Genomic DNA, 25,030 nt, shown 5'->3' with positions numbered 1-25,030 from the left:
TTCATCTTTTATAAATGGTTCTGAAAAGCATTATCTTTTCCTTCCATCCTCTTCCTTAAATTGAGGTCTAAGATTTTTCATCCCTAAATTCATACCTTCTCTCACCTTGAGCCCCTTTCTCCATTATGTGAGGCACTAAAGGTGCATTTACCTGTGTTTGATAAGGAAGAAATAAATGCAATTAACATCTATTGAACCCTATGTTTCAGGCACTGCTAGGAAATCTATATTCATTATGTCTCATCCTTCTCTGTAAGGTGATATCACTACTGCAATTTTCCAACTGAGGAAACTTGGCCTAAGACAGATTAAGTAACAATAAGAAATGTGCTTAAGACCACAAATCTAGGAAATGTCATGGATAAGTTGCAGACCCAGATATGTTGGACTCCAGGGCTATACTCTTTTCTGATTTCTGACAGATCAGACTTCCAAGTGTAGGATAGCGCTGGCACTTTGTTCTCCTCATCAGAAACCATTCGTACAAAGGAGCAGTCAAAGAGAAGCTCTTTTCACCTCACAGGCCCTGGTGTGTAGACCTCTTGATATCTCATCCACTCCCCACCCATACACACCCCTGAATGTATAAGGCTCATAAGTTTGGAAGATTTGGGGGCGATGAAATGGCACACTCCTAATTAGTACTGAGGAATTCATTAGCTATACTTTTTACTGAAATTGAAAATGTAAGAAATAATCTCATAGCATGAAGAAACTCTTTTAAATTAGACCCAACATAGGAGTCTTGAAGTCTCGATTTCAGTAATTGCTCCCTCAGTGCAAGCATGTCAAGTACACTTTGTAAACCAGAGTCTTTTCTCTCCTCTGTCCTTTCTTCTCAGCCATCCCTATGAGCATCATTGCACACTAGCTCTCCTGGCTGAACTCTTCAGGCCTTAGCTCTCACAGCTTAGTGGTACAGATGCTATGGGTGCTCTGTGGTACCTCCTCCACTGAACTGTCAATTCACTGAGGGTCAAGATCAGTCCTAATTCATCCCTGCATTTCCTTACCTTCTACTAGAGTATTTTACACATACTGAGAAGTAGGTAAATGTATAAGCATAATTGTATTTTGAACATTATTATTTTAACCAGGAAAAGATAGGATAAATAGAAGATAGGAAAATTCCACTATGATGTACAGAAGAACAATTCCAGTGCATAAGAACTTCAGGTGTAGGTAATTCCTTTATTTAACCATGGTGTATATTTATGCATAGTTCCAAATGCTAAAATTCACATATACATTTGTAATACTCATAAAGTACAAAAATACATATAATACTCATTGTTCATAATGTAAGCCCACACATACTACACATTTATATGTCGTCGGCAGCCGTCCGTCTCGAGAGACGATGGTGTAGCTTCTTAAGAGTCTATCTGCACCGCCGAGAATGGCTGTGCAGTCCGACTCGGGAGTGACATAGTATCTGTCTCCTCCCATGTTGAATCGACATCTTGCGATGACGCTGAAGCTACAGAGCCTGGGCAGGGTAATATGGAGGGTCTGCTGTTGCCCATGCAGCAGACCCCCCCTCTCTTCGCAGCTGAAGGGTCCAAGGGAAAGACGGAGTCGATACAGCTTGGGTTCAGGTGCGCCGCAGGAGTTGCCGGTGTTGACTACAACGTCAAACCGCCTTAGGGACTCCGGCTCCGGATTTTCTGTCGGGGTTTACTCCCTTAGCCTTTCCTCTGAAGAGGTATGCCGCAAGGCAGCGGAGGTTTTTTGGAGTCAGAGTTTTCCTTCTCTGATGTACCCTGACTGGAAGATCGAACCGGCGACACTTAGCTCGCAGGCCGACGCTCAATCCACTGAGCTAAACCAGCCAGGACTACATTTATATGTAATACACATAAATTTGATCTCCATACAATAACTGCTTAGCCATCTACCTTCAAGCAATGTGCTATAAGGCTCAATTTCTAACCGACATAGGTAAGCTTTAAGGAGATTGACTTGGCTGTGCCAGAGAAAAGAGAAAGAAGCAGACTAAGATGGTGAAAATATGGAGTTTTAAAAATATTTTTTAATTATGTAAATAATAAGTTAACTTTTTTAAAAGACTTAAAACACTACAGATAATGGAATCTCCATTTCTAATCTCTATGTGTTCCTTGGAGGTAACTATTATGTTGCATGCATCTTTACATCTCTCTCTTTTTTTGCAGTTACATACACATATTTGCACCATTAAAATATTATATTCTAAGTTTTTAAAAATACCATTTCTTCTGAAAGCTCTGATAATTAAAATAACTACATAAGGGAGATTCTATTATTCTCATTTTACAAATGAGGACACTAGGGCTCAACCTAATTAAGATTTTTTAATTATTCTGAGGTCACATAGCTAGTAAGTACCAGAACTAACCTAAACCTTCCTTTCCATGATTAAGATATTTATCCATTTAGTCAGGTTTTCCTTTAGATCCTTCACTTAATTTTTATAGATTTCTCCATAAAGGTCTTACACATTTCTTGTTAGACTTATTCAAGAGTACATTTCACTTTTCATTAAAATTTTGAAAGATCTTTTTCTGTTATGCTTTATTTTCTATTTGGATATTGCTTGTATATAGGAAGGCATTTCATTTTTAATAGTTTTCATATATAGTGACTTTGCTAAAATTTCATAATAGATTTGTTATTTTATTCTTTTGGTTTTTGTAAGTACACTATCAAATCATTTAAAAATAGTAACAGTTTCATCTTTTCTATTCTAATATGTTCACCTCTTATTTCTTAGTCTCGTTTAATGTGATTGTCTAGGACCTCTAGCAGACTGCTAAAGAGTAGACGTCTTAATAGACATTCTTATTTTGTCCTTGATTTTAATGGTAATGCTTCTAACATTTTGACATTTATTTTCTAAATAAGTATATATTTATGTATTATTTCCCAGAGTATCTTTTTTTAATCCATTTTTAGCTTTATTTTTTCCAGTTTTATATAGATATGACATACCTATAGCACTGTATAAGTCTAAGGTTTACCCCATAATGGTTTCACTTACATATGTTGTGAAATGATTACTGCAGTAAGTTTAGTTAACATCCATCATTTTATGTAGATACCAAAAAAAGAAAAGAAAAAAAAAAAGTTTTTTCCTTATGATGAGAACTCATAGGATCCACTCTCTTAACATCGTCGTCGGCAGCCGTCCGTCTCGAGAGACGATGGTGTAGCTTCCCAAGAGTCTATCTGCACCGCCGAGAGTGGCTGTGCAGTCCAACTCGGGAGTGACATGGTATCTGTCTCCTCCCGTGTTGAATCGACATCTTGTGATAACGCTGGAGTGTCCTCTCCAGTGAAGCTGAAGCTACAGAGCCTGGGCAGGGTGATATGGAGGGTCTGCTGTTGCCCATGCAGCAGACCCCCCCTCTCTTCGCAGCTGAAGGATCCAAGGGAGAGACGGAGTCAATACAGCTTGGCTTCAGGTGCGCCGCAGGAGTTGCCGGTGTTGACTACAACGTCAAACCGCCTTAGGGACTCCGGCTCCGGATTTTCTGTCGGGGTTTACTCCCTTAGCCTTTTCCCTGAAGAGGTATGCCGCAAGGCAGCGGAGGTTTTTTGGAGTCAGAGTTTTCCTTCTCTGATGTGCCCTGACTGGAAGATCGAACCAGCGACACTTAGCTCGCAGGCCGACGCTCAATCCACTGAGCCAAACCAGCCAGGGCCTACTCTCTTAACATATAGCAGCGTTAACTATAGTCATCATGTTGTACATTACATTCCTAGTAAGGCTTTGCCACTTAAGTATGAAGTTGCTGTGGAGTTTTGGTAAATAGCTGTTATGAAGTAAAGGATGTTCCTTTTACCTTCTAATGTGCTTGAGGTGTGTGTGCGCTTTTCCATAATATTTTGATGTGAAATTTTATAGATTTTTTTTCTGACTATATTGAGATAGTCATATGAATTTCTCTTTTATTCTGTTAAAAAAGTGTTTTATATTGATAGGTTTTGTAATCTTGACCCATCCTTGCTTTCCTGGAATAAACTCTTTGTATTGTTCTTTTAATACTTTATTGGATTGAGCTATTTTATGGGGGTTGGGGTTGCTTAATTTAGTGAGGCGATTGGTCTGTAATTTGTTCTTATTTGTGCTCTCCCTGTTCATCTTTTGTAACCGGGTTATACTGACCTTATAAAATAAACTGTAACTTAACATCTTTTTCTGTGCTCTGGAACAACTTATGTAAGAGAAGAATTATCTGTTCCTTGATGATTCTTATGACTTTCCCATAATACTGTCTGAACCAGGAAGGTCAGACAAGGAGACTTGAATATTTATTCAATTTTATCGGTTATTATGAGACTAGTCAGGCTTTTCTATTTCTTGAGTCACTTTAAAAATTAAAGTGTAGCTGACATAGAACTTTATATTAATTTCAGACATACATCAGTGATTCAATATCTATATACCTTTTGTGTGGTCATAATAAGGTAGTAACCATGTGTCATCATACAAAATTATTACAATACTATTGACTAAATTCCCTGTGCTGTACATTGCATATGTGTGACTTATTTATTTTATAACTGGAAGTTTGTATCTCTTATTCCACTTCACAGTTTTCACCCATCCCCTCCCCTTTAGTAATTATCAGTTTGTTCTCTGTATCAATGAGTCTGTTTCTGTTTTATTTTGTTTGTTTGCTTGGTTGTTTTAGATTCCACACATAAGTTAAATTATAGTTTTGTCTTTCTCTGTCTGACTGATTTCACTTGGGATAATATAAGTAGTCCCTCTCTATATCACGGTTCACTTATCATGGCCTCACTGTATCACGGGATTTTTTACAGTATTATACTTAATTATTTATCGCGGATTTTTCACTATTTCGTGGGATTTTGCGGTACTGTATACGTATGTTGTTAAAATTACATAGGTTTAAGAATGTAGAATAAGTGTAAGGTTCCTACTTCATGGAGGGGCCTAGAACGTAATACCCGTGATAAGTGAGGAAATACTGTACCCTCTAAGTCCAATCATGATGTTGCAAATGGCAAGATTACATTCTTTTTTATTGCTAAGTAATATTTCATTGTGTATATATATATCACATCTTCTTTTCTTAAAAAAATTCAGGTTTTAAATTTTATTTACTTATTTATTTATTTGAGAGAGAGAGAGATTGCTTTGTTTTTCCACTTATTTATGCATTCTTTGGTTGTTTCTTGTATGTGCCCTGACCAGGGATTGAACAAACAACCTTGGTGTATCGGGATCACACTCTAACCAACTGAGCTAGCCAGTCATGGCTCATGTTTTCTTTATCCATTCCTCTGTTGGTGGACACCTTGTAGCTTCCATATCTTGGCTATTTCTAACACTGCTGCAATGAACATAGGGAGGCATTTATCTTTTCAAATTAGTGGTTTCATTTTCTTTAGATAAATACCCAGAAGTGAAATAACTAGATTGTTGAATCACTTTTGATCATTTATATTTTCTCAAAAGCATTCCATTTCATCTAGACTTTCAAATGTAGTACTGTAAACTTAAATATCCTATTCTCTCATAATTTGATAAAACCTCTTGCATTTATAGTTATGTTCCCTTTTATTTCTAATATTTCTGGTTCTCCTCCTCCTGTTCTTCTGCTCCTGCTCCTTCTCCTCTTCCTTCTCTTCCTCTTTCTCCTCCTCCTCATCCTTCTCTCTCTTTATATCTCTCTCTCCCACTCTCTCCCCCTTCCTCCTTCCCTCCCTTCCTCCCTCCCTCCTTTCCTCTATGAATTGCCTATTTTATTATTTTTGCAACAACAACAAGAAGAGCTTTTGGTTTTATTTACTAACTGTTCACATGTTCTGTTTTGTGTGATAGCTCATTACTTTCTGGCTTTGTCTTTAGTACTGCCCTCCTCAGCTTTATTTAGATTGCTTCTTTATTCTAGCTTCTTGAGTTGAAGGCTTGGCTTTTTTTTTTTTTTTAAGTCTTTCCTGTTTTCTAAGAAATTTATTTAAAGCTAAAAGTATTCTTTAGGCATCGCTATAACCAAACTGCACATTTACTAGAATGAAATGCAATGCTTTCTTAATTTTTTATTTTCTTTTTAAACAAGAAGTTACTTGAGAATATGTGGCGTTTTTTAGTTTTTATATTGTTACAGATCAGATTTTCTGGGAAGCAGATTCTGAGGTGGAAACTGCAGTGCAGGACTGTTACTAGTTTTAAAGTACTCTTGGGATCACCACTTGTGGAAGTGAAGGGACAGAACAGGGTTTGACAAAGGAAGCTGGACTCGGATGGTCCTGCTGAGTCATTCCCAGGTGGGGTCCAGGCCTTTACACCTCTCCTTTCTGAATCATTCAGTAATTGGATGTGGGTTGCCCAGGAAGGGGGCATGACCTTCGGCAAGTCAGCTCTTTCCAACTAAGGCAATTCCTGAAAAGGGTTGACAACAGAGAGCTGTCTGCCAGCAGCACTCCCAAGCAGCTGGGGGAATAAATCCTTGTTTCCAGAAGGATCTGGTTGGCACAGTTCAACGACTATACTTACTTATAGTTTAACATTTTAATTAACTTGTGGTTGTTGCTGTCAAATCTGTATAAGGCATTTCTCCCATGGATTCAATTTTTTTTTTACTGACTTTCAGTAACTTCAGAGTATTTAATTAGATGCACATACCAAAATGTATTTAACAGTCTTATATTGTGAGACATTTGGATTTTTGCTATGATACACAATGCTGCTACAAATATCCCTGGAGTTGAAATCTTGTAGAACAGTAATAGTAGTCACAGAAGTAGTGCTGTTATTATTATCCAGTTACTTTCTTAAGATAAACTTATAGAATTAAAATTACATGGAAATGTACGTTTTGAGGCTATTGATAGTGCTATTTTGGCTAATTCCACATCAGCAGTGTTGGAGTGTCTGTTTTTGTGCTTTCTAATCAATAAGGATATTACCTATATTGTTAACAGTTTAGGAAGGTAGCAATATCTTACCATTGTTTCTATCCAATGCTGTATGATTCAGATGAGTATAAAAACAAATGAAATTTCCCAGCCTCAAATGATGGCACCAACTCCAATATGGCAAGAGTTGAGGTCTAACATTTCCAAAAGGAAATGGTATTACTCTTAGAAGGAACCTTAAATATTACTTTTTCCAATTCTGCACTTATCAAGTCAGAAAGAGTGAAAGTGACTTTTTCAAAGTTACTTACCTACTAAATATTAATATTTACCAGGATTAGATTCATGGGTTCCAGTCCACACTACTCCACATTCCCCAATTTGCTCAGGAAATGAATATATCTTTCTTATCTGTTTACCAAAACCTCATCAAACTGTGGTGTCTCTGAAACTGGAATTGATGAGCCTCTATGAAATAGTTTAGATATTTTGTGCTTTAGTCAGATCATATTATTTAAAAATTATGACTGATTATTATAAACTTTTTGATGACTGTCTTATTCCAAGTACTGCCATGTGATTACAGTGCCCCTGTTCCTTTGTTTCACATGGCATTATGGTCAAGTCACCTCCAAAGTCAGATTATCTGGATGTGAATCCTAAATCCAACGGTTAATAGCCACACAACCTGGGGCAAGTTACTCTGTGCTTCAGTTTACTCATCTTTAAATGGACATAATATTTGTATCTACTTCATAGGGCTATTTTGAGTAGCCAACCAGATAATTCATGTAAATTGGCTTAGGACAGTCTAGCATATTGTAAATGCTGGCTATTGTTAATGAGGCATTTTTCAAGTTGGGCCCTAGACACCTCTGGGATGGGAGTTGGGGGGTCATCCAGGGACATATTGTCTAGGGTCAGAATTAAGTGCCCCTGGGTGCTGTTGTCCATGGTGCTGAATTATTGTTGTGCTGATGGCCCATTAGGACATTGTTGATTCTATGAAGTTGGTGGAGGAAGAGGCACATGACTGACTGCCCAGAGCCTTCCACAAACTAAATCCTGGGCTCCCCAGAATGAACCATAAAGTGAATCCTCAGGCAGTTTACAATCCTTCCCAGGTCTGAAAACCAGAAGAAACACTGGAGGGAGTATGGGCTTTGCATCCAGGCAGGCATGGGTTTGAAAGACAGTTCAGCTGCTGCAAAGGGTCTGATCCTAGGTATGTTGGCATAATACCTACCTTGAAAGATTATTCTGAGGATAATATTAATAAAGAAGCAGTAGCAAATTCTCAATAAATGGTGGCTACTTTTTTATGTTATTATGGGCAGCATCAAGTGGAAGAAGGAAAAAGTAAGGAGAATTAGAAAATGGGAGATCAGAGGATGCCAGAGAAGGAGGAAAAGGAGAATGAAGCAGAGAAGGCTCATGGGTCAGCTCACCACAAGTTCCTGCTGGTCCACAGGAACTTACCAACTTGAACGTGGTTTCACCCACTGTTTCAAACTTGACCATTGTCCATTTGGTGTGATTTTGTTGTGGTTATTGTTAACACCACACCACTGTCACCACAATACCTGGTACATTTCCAGAGCTGTCTTTTCCAGACCTGCCTGTGCCCCACACCATGCCTTGTAGTGTCTCTTCTTAGAAAGTTGTTTCTGACACAGGAATGAGCTTTGGCAAGAAGAGAGCTGTCCATTTCCTCACCATCTCAAATTTTTCTGTTTGTTTTTGTCCCTTCATTTATGGTAGGAAACTCCTGTTATTTGTTCTGTGTCCCCTTGAAATTATATATTTGACACAAAATGTCTTGGGAAGAGTGTAAAACATAGACTGAGATTGTAAAGAAAGGAAAATTCTGTAGGGAGTATGCCATAACATGAGAATTTTAGGAGTTTGGCAGGATGACAGGCAATCATGGGCCCCTGGCCTTGTGGTAATGTTTTATTGCCTCAGGAAAGTAGAAATGATTTGAGAAATCCAGAATCTGTCTGCCTTAAGAAGGAATCATTTCAGGTATTTCAAGCTTCTCTTCTTCATCATGTCCATTACATCAATATAAAGCAGTGTTTACGAAACACTAGCCTGCATCAGAATCTCCATGGCTCTTTAAAACAGATTGCTGGGCCACCCTGAATTTCTATAGGTCTGGGATGAGTTCCAAGAATTTGCTTTTCTTACATTTCAGCGATGCCAGCACTGCTGGTGTGAGAGGACCACACTTTAGGAACCACTGACAGGAAATTTTACTTGCTATAACTCTCATAAACATTATACAAGTAATTCTCATAACAGGCCTGTAAATATGTATTATTATTATCATTATCCCCATTTAGAAATGAAAAACAACTTGTTTAATGTCTCATTATTGTAAGTGGTAGAATTTGAATTCTTGATGCTTTGGGCAGAAGGCTCCCTGACGTTGGAGATGAGTCATTTTCCCCTGGTAGTAATTTTGTGAAGGAAATCTCCTTTCACAATCCTCTCCCGGCATTGGTCCCTCAGTTGTGGAGTCCAGGATCAGATCATAGTGTTGCAATTTACAACTCTACTCCTTTAGCATCTCCACTGTAACACCCCTAGTGGCAAAGCCAAGTGAACAGTCTCCCACACTTTGAGAACAGTGAGAGGTGGCCCCAGGGTAAGAGCAGGGTTTCTTTTTTTAATGTCTCATGTTTTACCTCACACTTCCTGCATATTTTGCATTCTATTCCATTTAGTGTTTATGTTTTATATAATGTAGAGTTTTTTCCTCAAATAGTATTGGCTTTCCAGCAGCATGCCATGGTTTGTCCTCTGGCCTCCAATTTATCTTCAAGTTCTAGGATAAGGCTTTCAATAATTGGCTTATGGATGGTATCAGCGCTTAGCACAGGTTCTGGTCCTTATGTACTCAATGCTTATACATCCAGAGGTGGTACAATGACAGGAAAGATCATGGGCTTTGGAACTAAACAAAATTGGGTTCAAATACCAGTTCTGTCTCTTACTAATTTTATAGCTGTAAAGTGGGCATAAAAAATACCTTCCTCACAGGGTTGGTGACTATTGCATATGAAGTGTGCAAAGCGCACCAAATGTGTTATAGTCTATAAATGGAGGTTGCTGCTCTGACTGACTACAATATAATGATTTGCTGCACAGGTGAATAAGTAAATGAATGAATGACCCACACTTAAGCTGTGATGCCCTGGGCTGTAGACACTCCTCAGCCTGACACTGCCTGCCTGTACCTAAGGTAGCGCCCTCAGGTAGCACATCTTAGCTTCTCCTAGGAGCCTGGTACCACTGCCCCCACCCCCCACCCCACCCCACACACACCTGGGCAGTTATGTTCAACTTAACGTTTTTGCAACTCTCTGAGAGCAAGGATTCTCATGTTCAATCTGAGACCACTAATAAGATGCAAAGTCCTCAAATGCAAGTCATCTCTGAATTCCTATGGGTAGCACGTAATTCCAAGACTTCTATTTTTATGTTTATATAAGGATGATATGCTGGTGATTTACTAAATGAGGTATTATGGATTACTCATATTTGCTATTCATAAACTTAAATTAACTCATTACTAAGTATCCTGGGGGCTCTAATTTGGTTATCTGTGAAGTCAGGCTGCCTCTAAATGCTCAGCAGCTACTGTCTCTTCATTTGGCCAGATGATTAGAATCCTGTGACCTGGGGGAAGTCACATTGTTACCATTGCAATGTCAGACTTGTTTTGAGTTGGTTGTGGTGTTCAGACATTGCTCTTCTTGCTTTTTAATTAGAAATTATAGTTCATTTAACTTCACCATTATCATATTAGTTTGTGGAGGATATTTGGTTAACCCAACAATATGTAAATGTTACATAATTGCATCAAAGGTATTTAGGCCTCTAATTTTCCAATTACTAGGTTTTAAAACATGAACAAGTTCAAGCATGAGTCAAGCATATCCTCTTGCTAAACAGATATATATGTAATCTTCCCTCAGAAGTGCTTATGTAGTTGCTTTGGTTACTTACGACTGCATACCAAACTGCCCCAAAACTTAGTGGCTCCACAATTAGTTTATTATTTTGCATGGCTCTGTACATCAGGACTCAGGTGTGGCTCAGCAGGGACAGCTATCTCTCTTCCCTATCATGTCTACTAAGCCTGTAAAATCCCAAAGGGATCCTTGTCTTCCAAATCCAGCCCCACAGCTGGGATGGCTTAAATGACTGAGAGCTGGCTGCAATGGCCTGACTGAGAACTTACGCAGCGAGCTTCAGGTCTCATCATCAGCTGGGTTGCCCAGTTCTCCTCCATGTAGTGGTAAGCCTCCCTCTGTCCATATGGCCTCTCTGTCATCTCTGCAGCAAGGTGGCTGAGGTTCTCCATGGCCGTTCAGTGCTCCCAAGGACACAAAAGTGGAAGCTGCCAGGCCTCCTCAGGGATGGCACAGCATCACTTCTAGTGCATTTTGTTCATTAAAGCAAGTCACAGGCATGGACCAGACTCAAGGAGATGGACTAAAAAGGGCATGAGTATCAGGGGGCGTGGTTTCTGGGGGACCAATGTAACCCTGCCACAACAGTGTCAATTCATTGATGAATTCAAGCAATTTATGTAAATCCCAACATATTATAAGGTTAAGCATAATAAAGTAAATATATAAGTTTATCAGTTATAGTTTATAGTTAATATAGTTATTATCTTAATAAAATGTGTGCACTGGTTCATATTTTTAATTATAAAATAAATGACTCATAAATAACATTATCAATAATTTTATGCCAACTTGTGTCTTTTGTTCCTCTCCAATTCTTTTTTATCATGCAGTTCTACTGGGACATGCAAACAGGTGTGGTAGAATCTTCTGCTCCACACAAATGGTCTCAGTCTAAACGGTTTTTAGAAGCACCTTTTTAGTGGTCAGGAAAGGAACCCTTAGAAATGTTGTAGCAGCTAGAACTACAAAGTGGGCTCTATTTTCACTCTGAAGGAGCTCAGAGTCTCATAGGGATATTGTAGTCAGTACCATCATGGAGAAAAGATTAAGGAGCTATTGGAGAGCAGAAAAGATACACTCATCTAGTCTGGGTTATTAAAGGGAGCTTCTTACAGTAGGGGATACTTGAACTGAATCCAAAGGCTGCATAAGAGTGACAGAGTTGAAGAAAGATCAGTAGGAGCAAAAGCCCAGAGATGAGGCAGTTATCAAGATGTGACTCCTCACAAGTCTGCGAAGAGTTGGGGTTTTTATCTCTCTAGCTTTTAGTCATTCTTATCTTTTAAAAATATGTTCATTATGGTTTTGTTATAAATCATTGGATGCATACAAATAAACTCCCCCAATCTGATGCCATATTCATGAATTAATGTTTTTATGAGTGCAAAGAGGCGATGAAGAGGTGTTTGTTCCTGGATAATTGGCTGTGGCTGATTCATTCAAATGAATAGAGACCTGGGGTGCAATTCAATACCCATTGAATTTGCCATCTTCCTCCTGGCTTGAGATTTCCATGCTGACATCTGTTCAGAACAAATAGAGTTTGATCTAGTGATATTAAATTGCAGAGCTAGAAAATAAGCCAGAAACCATTATTCCCACCCTCTCATTTTATAGACAAGGAAGCTGAGGCCCAGGGAGCTGGAGCTATTGCTGAGAGTGGAATAGCTGCAGGGACAGAAAACACTCTTCTTCCATCCAAGCCTGACAATATCTAATCTGAGTGTTATTTAGAAAACCCTATTACATTTTTTTCTGTCAGGAAAGATGTTCAGGGTGGTAATAAGAAGACTGTTCATTCTGTCAAGAGCGTCTAAGGCAGGAACGATAGGGCAGGCTGCTGAAAGGGTAATGCTGGTGATGTCGGTAGGAGCAAGCCCTCTTGTACAGTAGCTGTCATCTCTATCAAAGACCTGAGAACCAGAGGGGACTGTTGTGTGAGAGCATGGTCAGCAGGTACCATTTACAGAGTCAGGCAGCATTTCAAGCCTCTAACTTTTTTTGCTAGAAATAAAGAATGGTGCAGCTCCATTCACCAAGAAGCCAAGACTGAGCTACAGTGGAACAAAAGTGATAATAACATGAACATTTGTTCAGTTATTGCAACATAAAACTTTTTATCTTCTTACCCCTCCTTAGTTCCTTCAGGAATCTTTTTCCCACTCCCCGGTGCCTGCTCCAGACACATTAGATGGCCCACACTTCCCTGCACGTATCTCTCCTACTACTCTTGCTACTTGGGCATTAATTATTGGGTAGGCAAAAAAGCATGTTTAGTTTTTTTCCATAATATAAAAGATACATTTCTCATTTTCACCAATAACTATTGATTTGGATATTTTTAGTATGTCTGATATCCCACTCATAGTATAGATTTTTCTGAGTTAATGTCTTGACTTGATCGCTATCAACTTCAACAAGTCCAGCTAGAAGTCTCCAGCACCAAACTTCACAAACCACTTTTGACACATTCAATTGGTTAAAGAACCTTCTCCATACACTGCACAAATCTTTTCTGTGTGTGTGTGTTTCAGTTGCATTTTTGCTTTTCTTGAAATAATAAAGCATTATATGCTGAAGATGTTGCTTATTCCATCTTCAATACTAAAATGGCTGCATAAAAATCCACAAATTTTTGTAGTTCTTTTAAAAAATGCATGCTGATATGACAGCTGTCACCATAGAATCTAATAAAATTGTTTTGAGTGGAGGTAAAGACAACTAAGCACTTCTAGAGCCATCTTATGGGGGGAAAAATGAAATTTTTGGCCAACCCAATATTTGAGGGGTATCTGTCTCTAACACAGAACTGTCAGTTACCATAATAAAGAAGTACAGAGGATCTATGGGAATGCAACTGAGAGAACAGCTTAGTGTTCTCAAAGAGTTCAAAAAGTTATAGAAAAGAAGCGGAACCAGATATATGAGTAGTGGTTTGTTATAGGAAGGCAGGGGTGAAGGGCATTCCAGATAGATTAAAGGCATGGTGTGTTTGTCAGTCTATTAACTAATGTTTACAAGGTCCTACCACATGCCAAGAACATTGCCACATGCTAAGAGTAGACAGTAGGTTGATTTGGCTGAAATCATGTGGGCAGGAAGTAACTGGGGTAAGGATGGGGGAGTAAGCTGTACCATACATAAAGAATCTTCTGGAACTGGTAAAAGAGCTTGCTCTTTATCCTGAAGGCTAAGAGAGGCCTCTGAAGGATTTAAGCAGATAAGTATTGGAGTCAAATTTGGTTCTAAATGAGGCAGATATCTATGATTAGTTACAGAGTGTTTCACAGGATACATTGTTAGGTGAAAAAAACAATGTGTGAAAGACACTTTTTGTGTAAGAAAGAAGGGGAAATAAAATATCAATGAATCTGCTCACTGATGCAAAAATAAACACAAAAAGGCTAAACTAGAAACCCTAAGGGGTGAGGAGGAATAAGATACAAAGGAAGGGGATGGAAACAGAGTGAAAGGAATGGGGGCGGGGGGGGGGGGGGCGCGGAATGCTTCTCTGAGAATAACTGTTTATGAAGTTCTGACTTTTGGAACCAAACTAAAAAAGAATCAATGGGAATAAAGAAAAAGAAAAAAACCTAAAGTGAAAGGCCAACAGAAATACATGGGAGTGGAAAAGAAGTAACCTAAATAACTTTAGAAACCAGTATTTTGAGAATAGGCTGTTGGCTAAAGACAAAAGAACTGTAAAGAAATCTTCTACTCCATTTTGTTTTTCACAGGGAAGTGGCTACAGTTCTGAAACACATTCTGTGTATCTCAGGAGTGATAATGGAAAAAAAGGGGTTTTTTTTGTTTTTTTTTTTAGAAGGAGTTTAAAAATATGGAACAAGAGGAAGGCTATAATTGGCATAGTAGTGTTGGACTGTACTTGGAAGTATGAGTATGAACTTGGGGTTTTTAGCATAGATGTATAGGTAGGTAGATGATAGATAGGTGATAGCCAGAGGTACGATGTGTGTGTGTATGCATACATGCATATATTTCCTAACTCTGTTCCTGACAAGACCTAGAAGCAATGACACCCCAGCAGCAATGAGCACTAGTGTCCCCACTGTGGTTTCAAATTCCATTCTCCACTAAAAGGAATCGGGGCTTTGGAAATGACTTATTTCAGGACCAGGACTGAGGAAAGACAAGATAAACCTGAAACATTTTGTAGTCACAGAAAATAAAAATATGCTCAAAGAATGATGAAACTATGTCTAAAGAACAAAGAACCACTTCAAATGAGCTTTCACTGACCAAATCTGGGGACAATTCAAGAATCAAAACAAATAATGATAGTAATGAATTATAACTCACTGAATAAAATAAGAATCCATTAATATAAGTAAATATATGTGATCTAAATATAAGGTACAGTTATATATAAATGTTTATATTTTATATATTATGTTTATATTTTACATATTTATTTATACTATATATAGTATTTATACTATAAATTAGAGTGTTTTTTAATTGATATAAAGAAATAAAGGAGAAGAGAAAATTCTTCCTAACAATAGAATCCCAACTAATAAATATTGAAGGAACAATGGAATTAGAAATTCACTATCATAATAATTAATCCTGGCAAGCATCATCAGTGTATGCTACACTAGTAGATAAAAGTTTGATGAGTAATCACAAAATTACAACCTGGAGCAAGATCAGATCAAGTTCAGAAATCTTTGGCACACAAAGATTTGTACCCAACTGCTGTCAGCTGGTTGTTTAAGTCATATTGCTGTGTTATATTTGCAATAGGGTAATAACAATCTTTATTTATTGATGGCCCACTGTGTGATAGGCATTGTGCAGGTGGGGTTTGGGGGTAGAGTTTTTTGCATATATTAACTTTAACACTAACTCAGTGAAATTTTTATTAGTATTTTCATTTTTGAGCTAAAGAAACCAAAGTTTAAGAAACAAAAATATTGTCTAAAGTTAAACAGCTATAAACATAGACAGAATTCAGATCTCCCGCATTCTGATTTTGATTTCCATGGTGTTCTATCATGTAGTGTGTCTCTGGGCCCCTTTAGAGTTCTGTGCTTCTGAAAGTATGCAGAATGATATACCAGAGAGGCTTTCTTATACAAAAGCATTGGGGGGTTCCTTTCTCCTAACCATATCCACTGAATGGTTTGCTTCATTTGTCTCATTTAAAAATAGGGAAGGCAGTGCTACTTTACATGGTTGTCATAAGGACTAGAGCATGGTGTAAAATAATTGTTCAACAGCAGTGGTAATACCTCTTGTAATGTTTAATTCCATAGTATGATGGAAAATGTTTTTAAAGGTCACTCCTCAATTTTGGACTGAAAGAACAATCAGAGGGCAGATCATAAAGAGCTTTGTGTATCATGAAAAGAAGATTACATTTTATTCTATAGGCAATAGAAACCACTGAAGAGTTTTATCACTGAGAGAATTATGATCTGATTGGCAATTTAGAGCCAACCAAGGGGAAGAAAGCAATACTCAAGGCAAGGAGGCCAGCAGGAGGCTGTTGTCAAAGACCAGACAACAGAAGATGAGGGTCTGAGTTAATGAACCGGCTGGTGTGATGGAGAGGAGGGAACACGCAGTGGACAGTCACACTCAGGGACTGGTGCCCGGATTTGGCAGGAAAGAAAGGGGGAGGTGCTCAGGCTAAGTACTGGCTCCTCTCAGGGCACAACCTGAATGTGGATGAGAAGCAGGTTGAGGGGCCTGGGAAAGTGCCAATTTTGAGCAGTTTGGGACATACAAGGAGTCACTGTGACAGTTGGATATTCAGATCAGAGTAAGAAAAAAATGCAGGACCGGAGCAGATGCCTGGGGGTCACTGAATCTGTGGAGAAGGATGAGCGCTTTCAGGGAAGAGATGTGGAGTGAGAAGAGGGTTCAGGATGGTATTCTGGAAACACGAATATTTGATGATGAAAAAAGAAGAGGCAGAAAGAGACTGAGGAGGAACACTCAGAAAGATAAAAGAGGCTCAAGAGGGTTGTTTTCTGCCATGGCAAGGTCTGCAGAGAAAGCAAATGAAGCAAGGAAGGCCTGCAAGGTACCTGTTGAATTTGGCAATTAGGTCGCTGGGGATTTGGGCAAGAGCAGGTGCTGAGGGGCAGAATCCAGTTGGCCAGTGGATTCAGGAGAGAAACTAGAACTTGGGTGCTCCGAGAGATGCAGGCATCTCACTCCCTTGTCAGGCATTCCCACCTGCTGTTGGAGTGCTCTGATCAGAGGAGGGCCTTCTTTATAGAGCTTAAGTCTCCCTCCAACACCCTCCCTCAGCTCCAGTTTAGCCTTGCAGGTCCACTCCTCCAGAAAGCTGTACAACTCAGTCTCTAGCCCCTTCCCCATTCCTCATATGCTCCAGGCTCCCCAGACTTGCCTTAAAGTCTGACTCTCCATGATGGGTCCTGGCTTATTGAACCTGGGCTTTTTCTTCGGTAACATTGGTCTTTAATTTGTCCTCTTCTTAGGTTGATGTCTTTCCAACATTTTTAAAACCTCAACCCAGAATAAGAAATATATTTTACATTATGATTAGTATACACATGTGTATATAACTGAAAGGAGATAAACTCATTGTCAACTCCACTTCATTCCATCCCATTCTCTCCTCATCTAGTTCATGTTATTAAGTGCTGGTCTTGGCCCACCACATTAATCTCACAGCCCACTAAACTGATTTAATGACTGATGGTAGGAGCCATGGAGCTAGAGGGCGCTCAAAGAAAAAAAAGTGTTAGGTGTTTGTTCGAATCTGTCCCCCATTCCTCCTTCAGGGCCTTCCACACTGGTGCCCACGCCCTTTGATCACTTTCCTGGTGGTTCTGAGAGGAAAGAGAACTGCTTCAGTCACTAGGATGTTAGCCAGCCCTGGGGGCTATTTGAATTTCCAGAGTGACTCATCAGAGGAAGGTAAGCAGCTCTAATGGCGGAATTTAGAAGTCAGTGGAGGAGAGAATGGCTCACCTTTCAAATCACCCCACATAAGCTACTTAATCCCTGTGCTTACACATGGGGTACACAATAGCTTGAGGCATTTTCATGCCTTGAGGATGCCCTTGGTTGTCTCTACTACCACCTTCCATAGCAGACATTTAAAATTTCCCAGAGTTTGAAAGTGTGGCCACCTCCTTACACAGGCCACCCATCCCCACTCCAGTCAGACACTCGTCTGGAGTCCTGCTGGTCCAGTCTCTCTGTCCTCCTCAGACTTCCCTGAGGAAGTATCCTTCCCTTGAGAACCATTACATCCTAAAATCTTTCAGCAAAAGAAATTAGATTTTGGTTTTTTTTTAATAAGAAAAGATGGCTTACATCTTCACTCTGATTCACTGTCTCTCTACTTCTTTCCAGGAAAAGCAAGGATTTCCTAATTTACCTTGATGACAGATAGGATGCTCCCTGAGGAATAACAGAGGCCTTCGCTCTTCTGCTGAAAGGTGACCATCACTGCTGTAGACACTTGGGTCCTCAACAAGTCTCCCAAAAGGCCTGTCTACCACATACCTGCAATGAGCAGGGCCTTGGGCTGGGCTACAGCTTCACCCTGGTGAACAAAACTCCATCCCTGGCCTCAAGCACTCACATCCAGCTTAAAGATGAGTGAAGAACGCTGGGCCTCCCTCACTCCAGAAGAATTTGACCAACTCCAGAAATATTTAGAGTGTGAGTAAATGAATTGACCCATCTAGGGTGGGATTTCCTCTTGATTGGGGAGAACATTTCTGGGGAGCAGAGCAGAAAGCCACAGACAATAAAGACATACCTGACAGCTTATATTTTCTTTTCTTTTAATTTTTTTAAATCCTTACCTGAGGGTATGTTTATTGACGTTTTTTAGAGAGAGAAGGGGAGACAGAGAGACAGAGAGACAGAGAGACAGAGAGAGAGAAACATTCATATGAGAGAGAAACACCAATTGGTTGCCTCCTGTACACACCCTGACCGGGTATCGAAACTGCAACCTAGGTAAGTTCCCTGACCAGGAATTGAACCCACAACCTTTTGGTGTATGGGATGATGCTCCTTCCAACTGAGTGAATGGAGCTTATGTTTTCTTAAGAACTCAGAATTAGTGTCTTAAACATAAAACAATAATCTTTACAGTCTATAAATTATACAGTCTCAGCAGAGAGTTTTGGAATATACAGAAGGAAAAATAGAGTAGGTTAAAAAATCACAGCTAAACTCTGCACATTTTGGACACATCCCTCCTGTGCTCATTGCTTTCCATGGCTGAGCTCCTGAATATACCTTTTCCTTTAAGCCTGCATTTTCCACCTAACATATTATTTTAAGCATTTCCTCAGGTCTTTAAAACCTCTTCATAGCATAATTTTGAAAGGCTGCAGGCTGCATGGTTACAATGTTAACCATGTGCTCTAATATACTCTGTGTTTGGACTCACCTTTTTTCTTAGTAAGATACAGAATTCTGACACATGTCTTTTTCTTGACTTCATTGTGGAAAAGTCTGGGCTTTAGAGTGGGGCTCTTGGTTTCATTCATTACACCCAGAAACAATTTCAGTGCCTCAAGACACAGTAGTGGCTATACCCACATTCACATGAAGGCACCCAGCTGTCCACCCCCCTCACCCCAGACACCTCCCAATCCTGACAGGTGACAGGAATTTCCCTGGGCTGTGGTAGCACACCAGCTGACTGCTGCACTCTGCACATACATAGTGACCATCATGATTGTGCATTGGCACCAGTAGTTTACCTTCTGTCATACAGAGCTCTCGCCTGCACTGCTGGTCTCACCCTTTTGTTCTAATCAGCTTTATCCTTCACATAATTGTGCTTTTGTAGGGCACCAGGTCTGTGGCATGTTGACCTGCTCTACAGAGCTTGCCCAGATCATCCTATGAAGCCCTTTCGGCAGCCTGCCCCACCCCTCACAAGGCAGGCATTCCGGCCCATAGCACTGATCTGGGTGTCGGAAGATCAGGCTCAGTGCCAGCTGTGGCTCTTGCTCTCTAGGATTTGACATCTTTTAACTCCCCCAGGGCCTCAGCATCCCCCTCTGCAACATGACAGGGTTGGGCTAGATGATCTCTCTCTGTGGTTCCCAACCCAGACCTAACACCCCATCTGCTTCCCAAGGCCAACAAAAGTTCTGAAAGCTACTGGTCAGACCCTCTCCTGCTACCCTGGAGCCTGTGGCTTCTTGTCTGACCTCAATGGATTTAGAGAAACTAGGTAATGTACTGACAAGGAGCAAGGAATCATCCTCCAGGGTAAACTCCATTTAATTCGGTCTGCTATGTAGATCAGCAAGGTACCAGGCCCTGTCAGGGATGCAAAAGAAGCACAAAGGAGAGGCTTACCCTTGAGGAATCAGAAACTTATTAGGGAGTCAGAAATATGCTCCAGGCACCAGCAGAGAACAGGTTTAAGGCAGTGGGCAAGGACTCTGGCTAAACTGAGGGCGTAAACGAGGAGAGAATTGAAAGCTGGGGAAAATTGGTATAGGAAGCTGTCTTAGTTTGCTATGCTACTGTGACAAAGTACCACAATCTGGGTGGCTTCGAACAACACAAAGTGTCTCACAGTTCTGGAGACTAGGAGTCCAAAATCAAGGTGTTGGCAGGATTGGTTCCTTCTGAAGGTTGTGAGAGAGGATTTCCTCCAGTCGTGCCTCCTCGGCTGCCTCCTCCTTTTGTCTCTTCACGTGGCATTTTCCCTGTACGCATATCTCAGTGTTCAAATTTCCCACCCTACCGCAGTATGACCTCATCTAACTGATTACATCTGCGATGACACTACTTCCAAATAAGGTTACATCCTGAGGTACTAGGGGTTAGGACTTTGACATATAAATTGGGGGTGGGGAGGCAGATGCAACTTAACCCATAACAGAGGGTTTCACTGGGTGAACTCTATGACGGAAAGACGTTTTAAATGTGAGCAGCAGATGGTGGGAAGAGAAGGATTAGAAGCAATGGAGGCAAAGGTAGACAGACACAAAGGGAAGGGTGTGTGGGGGTGGTAAGGAGAACTTCTGGGCTAGATGGAGAGGGGGAGCAGGGTGTGGGGAGGAGGACATAGGAGAGATGGGGAGAGCAGGAGGTCTTGGCTCTGCATGTCAAGGCATGGCCTGTGGACCAAGGGGGAAATTTTAGAGCCATGAATTTGGTGGCTGTATGCAGGATGGCCTGGTTGAGGAAGCTGCCAATTCAGGGAGGTCCAGCAGCGGCCTTTGGGTGAAATCTAGTCTGAGCTGGCGAATAGAACTAAGATGATGAATGTGGCAATGAACAAATGCTAATTCATGGCAAATTGCAGTGGAAACGTCATCAAAACTTATGGAACAAAAGGAAGCCAACGAAGCTACCTCAAAGCCTCTGAATCTGTGGAAAATGGTCACATTAGGATGCATGGCTGGTGGGGATGGTTGGGGAATGTTGATTCTGGGATAATGATGACAGACACTTCCACTTCTGCATTCATATGTGCCAGGCTCCAGGGAGCCAGCAATGAATGTGACAATCCTTCCGTAAAGAGCTCACAGCCCAGTGGGGAGAGACAGACAGGACTCAAACAATGATCAGTATGATAGGTGCCAAGGAGTGGGGAGCACAAAGGAGGAGACCTAGTCCAGCCAAGGGGTGCATGCTTCCAGACACCAGAGGATATTCCAGGCAGAGGACATGGCTTAGGCAAGGCAGGGAGGTGAGAAAGTCATCAAGGTAGCTTTCAAGAACTACAAGCAGTTCCCCAGCTGGGGACCTATAGGGCTCATGCTGGTGGATGGCATGGGGGGAGCCAGGGAAAGAAGTAGAAAGGTAGGCAAGAACCTGTCCTGAGAGATGCTGCTTTCTGAGTGGGATGTCCTGGGGGCCCCAGGAAGGTAGGTGGTAGGGTTGGGTGGGCACGAAGGGTTAAGCTATATCTCTGACTCAGGAATTCCTGTGTAGAAACAGCAAGGAAAGAAAAAAATAAATAGGAATAAAGACACCTCAGAGAACAAGAGTGTGAGGAAAGAAATGAGAGGATGGAGATTGGGATTAGGGCATACCTACCACTGGGGATCAGAAAAGGAAAAAGAGTTAGTAGGAGACACAGAGAGAAGACCCAGCAAATCAACTAGTGAACAAAGAGTACCAGGTTGAGGCAGCTAAGGGACGAAGGGGTCCAAAGTGGCAAAGTTGATGAAAGGCAGGGGGTGAAAATAAACCAGAGCATCTGGTAGGAAGTAGCTCCTTTGTGGTTTGGGTCTTTGAATCATTAACATTGTCCTTCTCTGACCCTTCCTCATTTTGTCCATGTCCTAGGACTAGATAAGGTGCTTTGACACCATTGTTCTAACAGTTCTTGGAAAATGATTAATCCTCAGAGGAAACCCTGAAAAGGCACTTATACCAATTTTAGACACATTCTGGTATTCAGCCAGATTGCATTGCCATGGCAACCGCTCTTCCATAACCGCATAAAAAGGAATAACTGAAGTGGACAGCCTGAGAATTGATAACTTTCCCCAGAGGGGTTACCAGGAGGAGAGCCCAAGAATTTGAAAACAAGATGCTCCTGGTGTCCTTTTTGTATAGCATCAACCCTATACCTTCTTTGGTGGCCTTTTATCGTAGGACAAGCAATGTGAAAACTGTCTTTGGAGATATATATATTTATTTTATATGTATACATACATACATATACACATATATGTGTATACTTATATATATATATATATATATATATATAGTTGATGATAAGCTTAATGTGAATCAGTAGTGTAAAATACTTCTCAAAAAAGATAATGTGATATTAAGAAATTTTTGTTACAAAATAAAAACAAGTCTAAAATTTTTGAAAAACCAGAAAATGAAATTTAAAGCTACCCATAATCTTACCTCCCAGTGACACCCACTAATATTATATATAGAAAGTATACATTTTAGGCTATTTGTATGCTGTTTTTTTCACTCTAACAATATGTTTCAGAGATCTATTGCTACATCAAAACAACTTCAAAACTAAGTGGGTCAAAGCAACAATTTTGTTTTTCCCATGAATCTGGACAGGGCACGAGAAGGATGACTAGTCCCTGCTCCACTGTGGGGCTTGGGGTGGGATGCCTCACATGGTCCAACATGGCTCTTCACTCACATCCGGTGCCTCAGTGGTCCTCCAGGGGGCCCTCAGGGGGCCTTTCCCTGCAAGGGCTTTCTCATCTCCCAGGATCTCTCCATGTTGGCCTCTCTTTCCAACAGGGTTGCCTGGACTTCTTACATGTGGCTCTGGGCTCCAGGGGCATAAACACAGCAACTGCCAGGCCTTTTTAACAGCTTAGCTCAGAGGCTCTTGAATGAAACTCTCTCCACATTACACTGGTCAAAGCAGTCACAGGCCTGGCCCAGCTTCAGTGCAGTGGAGGAAAGGACTCCACATCTCTTGGGAGAATGATTCACATAGGGAGGGGAAGATTGATGACAGCCGTCTTCGGAGACTAGCTAACACACAATATAATGTATCATGTGTTCCCCCATCATGCAGTACTTCACAGAGGTATGGTTTTTAGTGGTTGCAGAGATTTCTTTTGAGTATGTATACATTATTTTATTTAATCAAACCACTGACTATGATCTTAGAATGTAGTAATATTAGTAGACTCATTGTGTCGTAAAGTAAACAGATAGCCACATTCTCTCCTACCCTGATCAGACCTCTCTGGAGAACTGAATATATTTTGGGGACCACAGTTTACCATGGATATAAACAAACTAGAACTTTTGAGAAGTGCCACCAGAAAGGTGAGGGGCCTCACAGCCTGAAATAACTGAAAATACTATGCATATGTACTGGGGAAGGGTAGTCTCAGGGAAAGGTGAGGAAATGCTAATTTTGTTAAAATACCTACAGTGCTCTTGTGGGAGGAGGTGTTAAGCTAATTTTAAATCACTTCAAGAAGTAGCCCTAGGACTAACAAGAAGAAATCATTGAAAGAAAGATTTTAGTTTGAAGTAAGGAATACACTGGTTCCTAGTGGTCGAACCTTCCCACGATGAAGCAGAATTGACTTCAAAGCATCTGAGTTTCCTTTCCCTAGAACTGTCTGGGCAGTGTTGGCTGAGATTAGAGCATCAGAGGTTTGGCTGATCAAATGACCTTCACTGGCCCTTCCAATATTCATTTCTTTTCTTATCACTTTTTTATTTTTCAATTACAGTTGGCATATAATATTATATTAGTTTCAGGTGTACACCCAGTGATCAGACATTTTATAATTTACTAAGTAATCATCCCGATAAATTTCATACCCACTTGACGCCATACATAGATATTAAAATATTATTGACCAAATTTCCTAGGCTGTTCTTTGCATCCCTGTGACTATTCTGTGTTTAAATAGAATGCTTTTCAACCTCAGGGGACATGAGCATGTGGGGATTACTCCTATTGACACTTCCCCTAACAGCTTCAGAGAGATAACTGGCTGATTTTCCTTCTAATCTAAATATTTGGGTGGAGGGGATATATTCCCAGTTTTTTTTAATGAGTTATCAAAAACAGAAATGGCCAGCTTGTTCAGGAAAAGAAAAGAAAATTAGTAAAGCATCAATTTTGATTTTTTAATTCTCTTAAGAAATTAAACCAAACATTTCTTGCATCAGCTAGTTGTTGCTTAATTTTGTAGACTAAGTCTGGGAGACATCTTAGCCATTATTAAATCCAAGTCCTATCCATTTTACAAATGAGAACACTGAGTCCAGAAGACTGCAATGATTTGCCCAAGGTCACCCAGAATAAGAAATAGAAACAAAGTTCTCAATTGCAGGTCAGATTAAATTTGCTTCAATTTAGTTTCAACAAATTAAACAGTACCCATTGGAGATCAATCTTCAACCACACATTGGTTTAAATATGTATATAAATTAAATTACAATAGAGCAAAAAATTAACATACATTTAAAGAGAATGAATCAGTAAATTGTGCTATTCAGAAATATATTTCATTCAAATCATTTCAAGGCAAGGCAAAGTTTCTGACTTTAAAATATATGTAATTTACAGCTCAAAATTCAAACCTGTCAGTGTTAATATGGGAGTCAGAGGAAATGTCTAGGACAGATTTGTAGAACAATGTAAGGCTCTAAGTAAGCCTCCTTGAAACCTTGCTATTGAATGGCCAGGAAAGTGAGAGTTCATCAAATGTTCGTGGGGTCCTGGGCCC

At 40.2% G+C, this 25,030-nt stretch overlaps 1 protein-coding gene across 1 annotated transcript in view; it reads left to right on the top strand.

Annotated features, from left to right (window-relative positions):
• Positions 1-25,030, top strand: part of DGKG (diacylglycerol kinase gamma) — a 184,104-nt gene that overhangs the window by 22,067 nt on the left and 137,007 nt on the right. The window contains exons 2-3 of the mRNA XM_090275145.1: positions 17,633-17,768; positions 18,210-18,521. Coding sequence (XP_090131271.1) covers positions 18,455-18,521 — 67 coding nt within the window. The 5' untranslated portion in view covers positions 17,633-17,768; positions 18,210-18,454. The remainder of the gene's footprint in view (positions 1-17,632; positions 17,769-18,209; positions 18,522-25,030) is intronic.

This window comes from Furipterus horrens, unplaced genomic scaffold (assembly GCF_987537825.1).
Source record: "Furipterus horrens unplaced genomic scaffold, mFurHor1.1.pri manual_scaffold_1, whole genome shotgun sequence".
Taxonomy (NCBI): Eukaryota; Metazoa; Chordata; class Mammalia; order Chiroptera; family Furipteridae; genus Furipterus; species Furipterus horrens.
The sequence above is the reverse complement of the archived record's forward strand: the minus strand, read 5'-3'. Positions and strand labels throughout refer to the sequence as shown.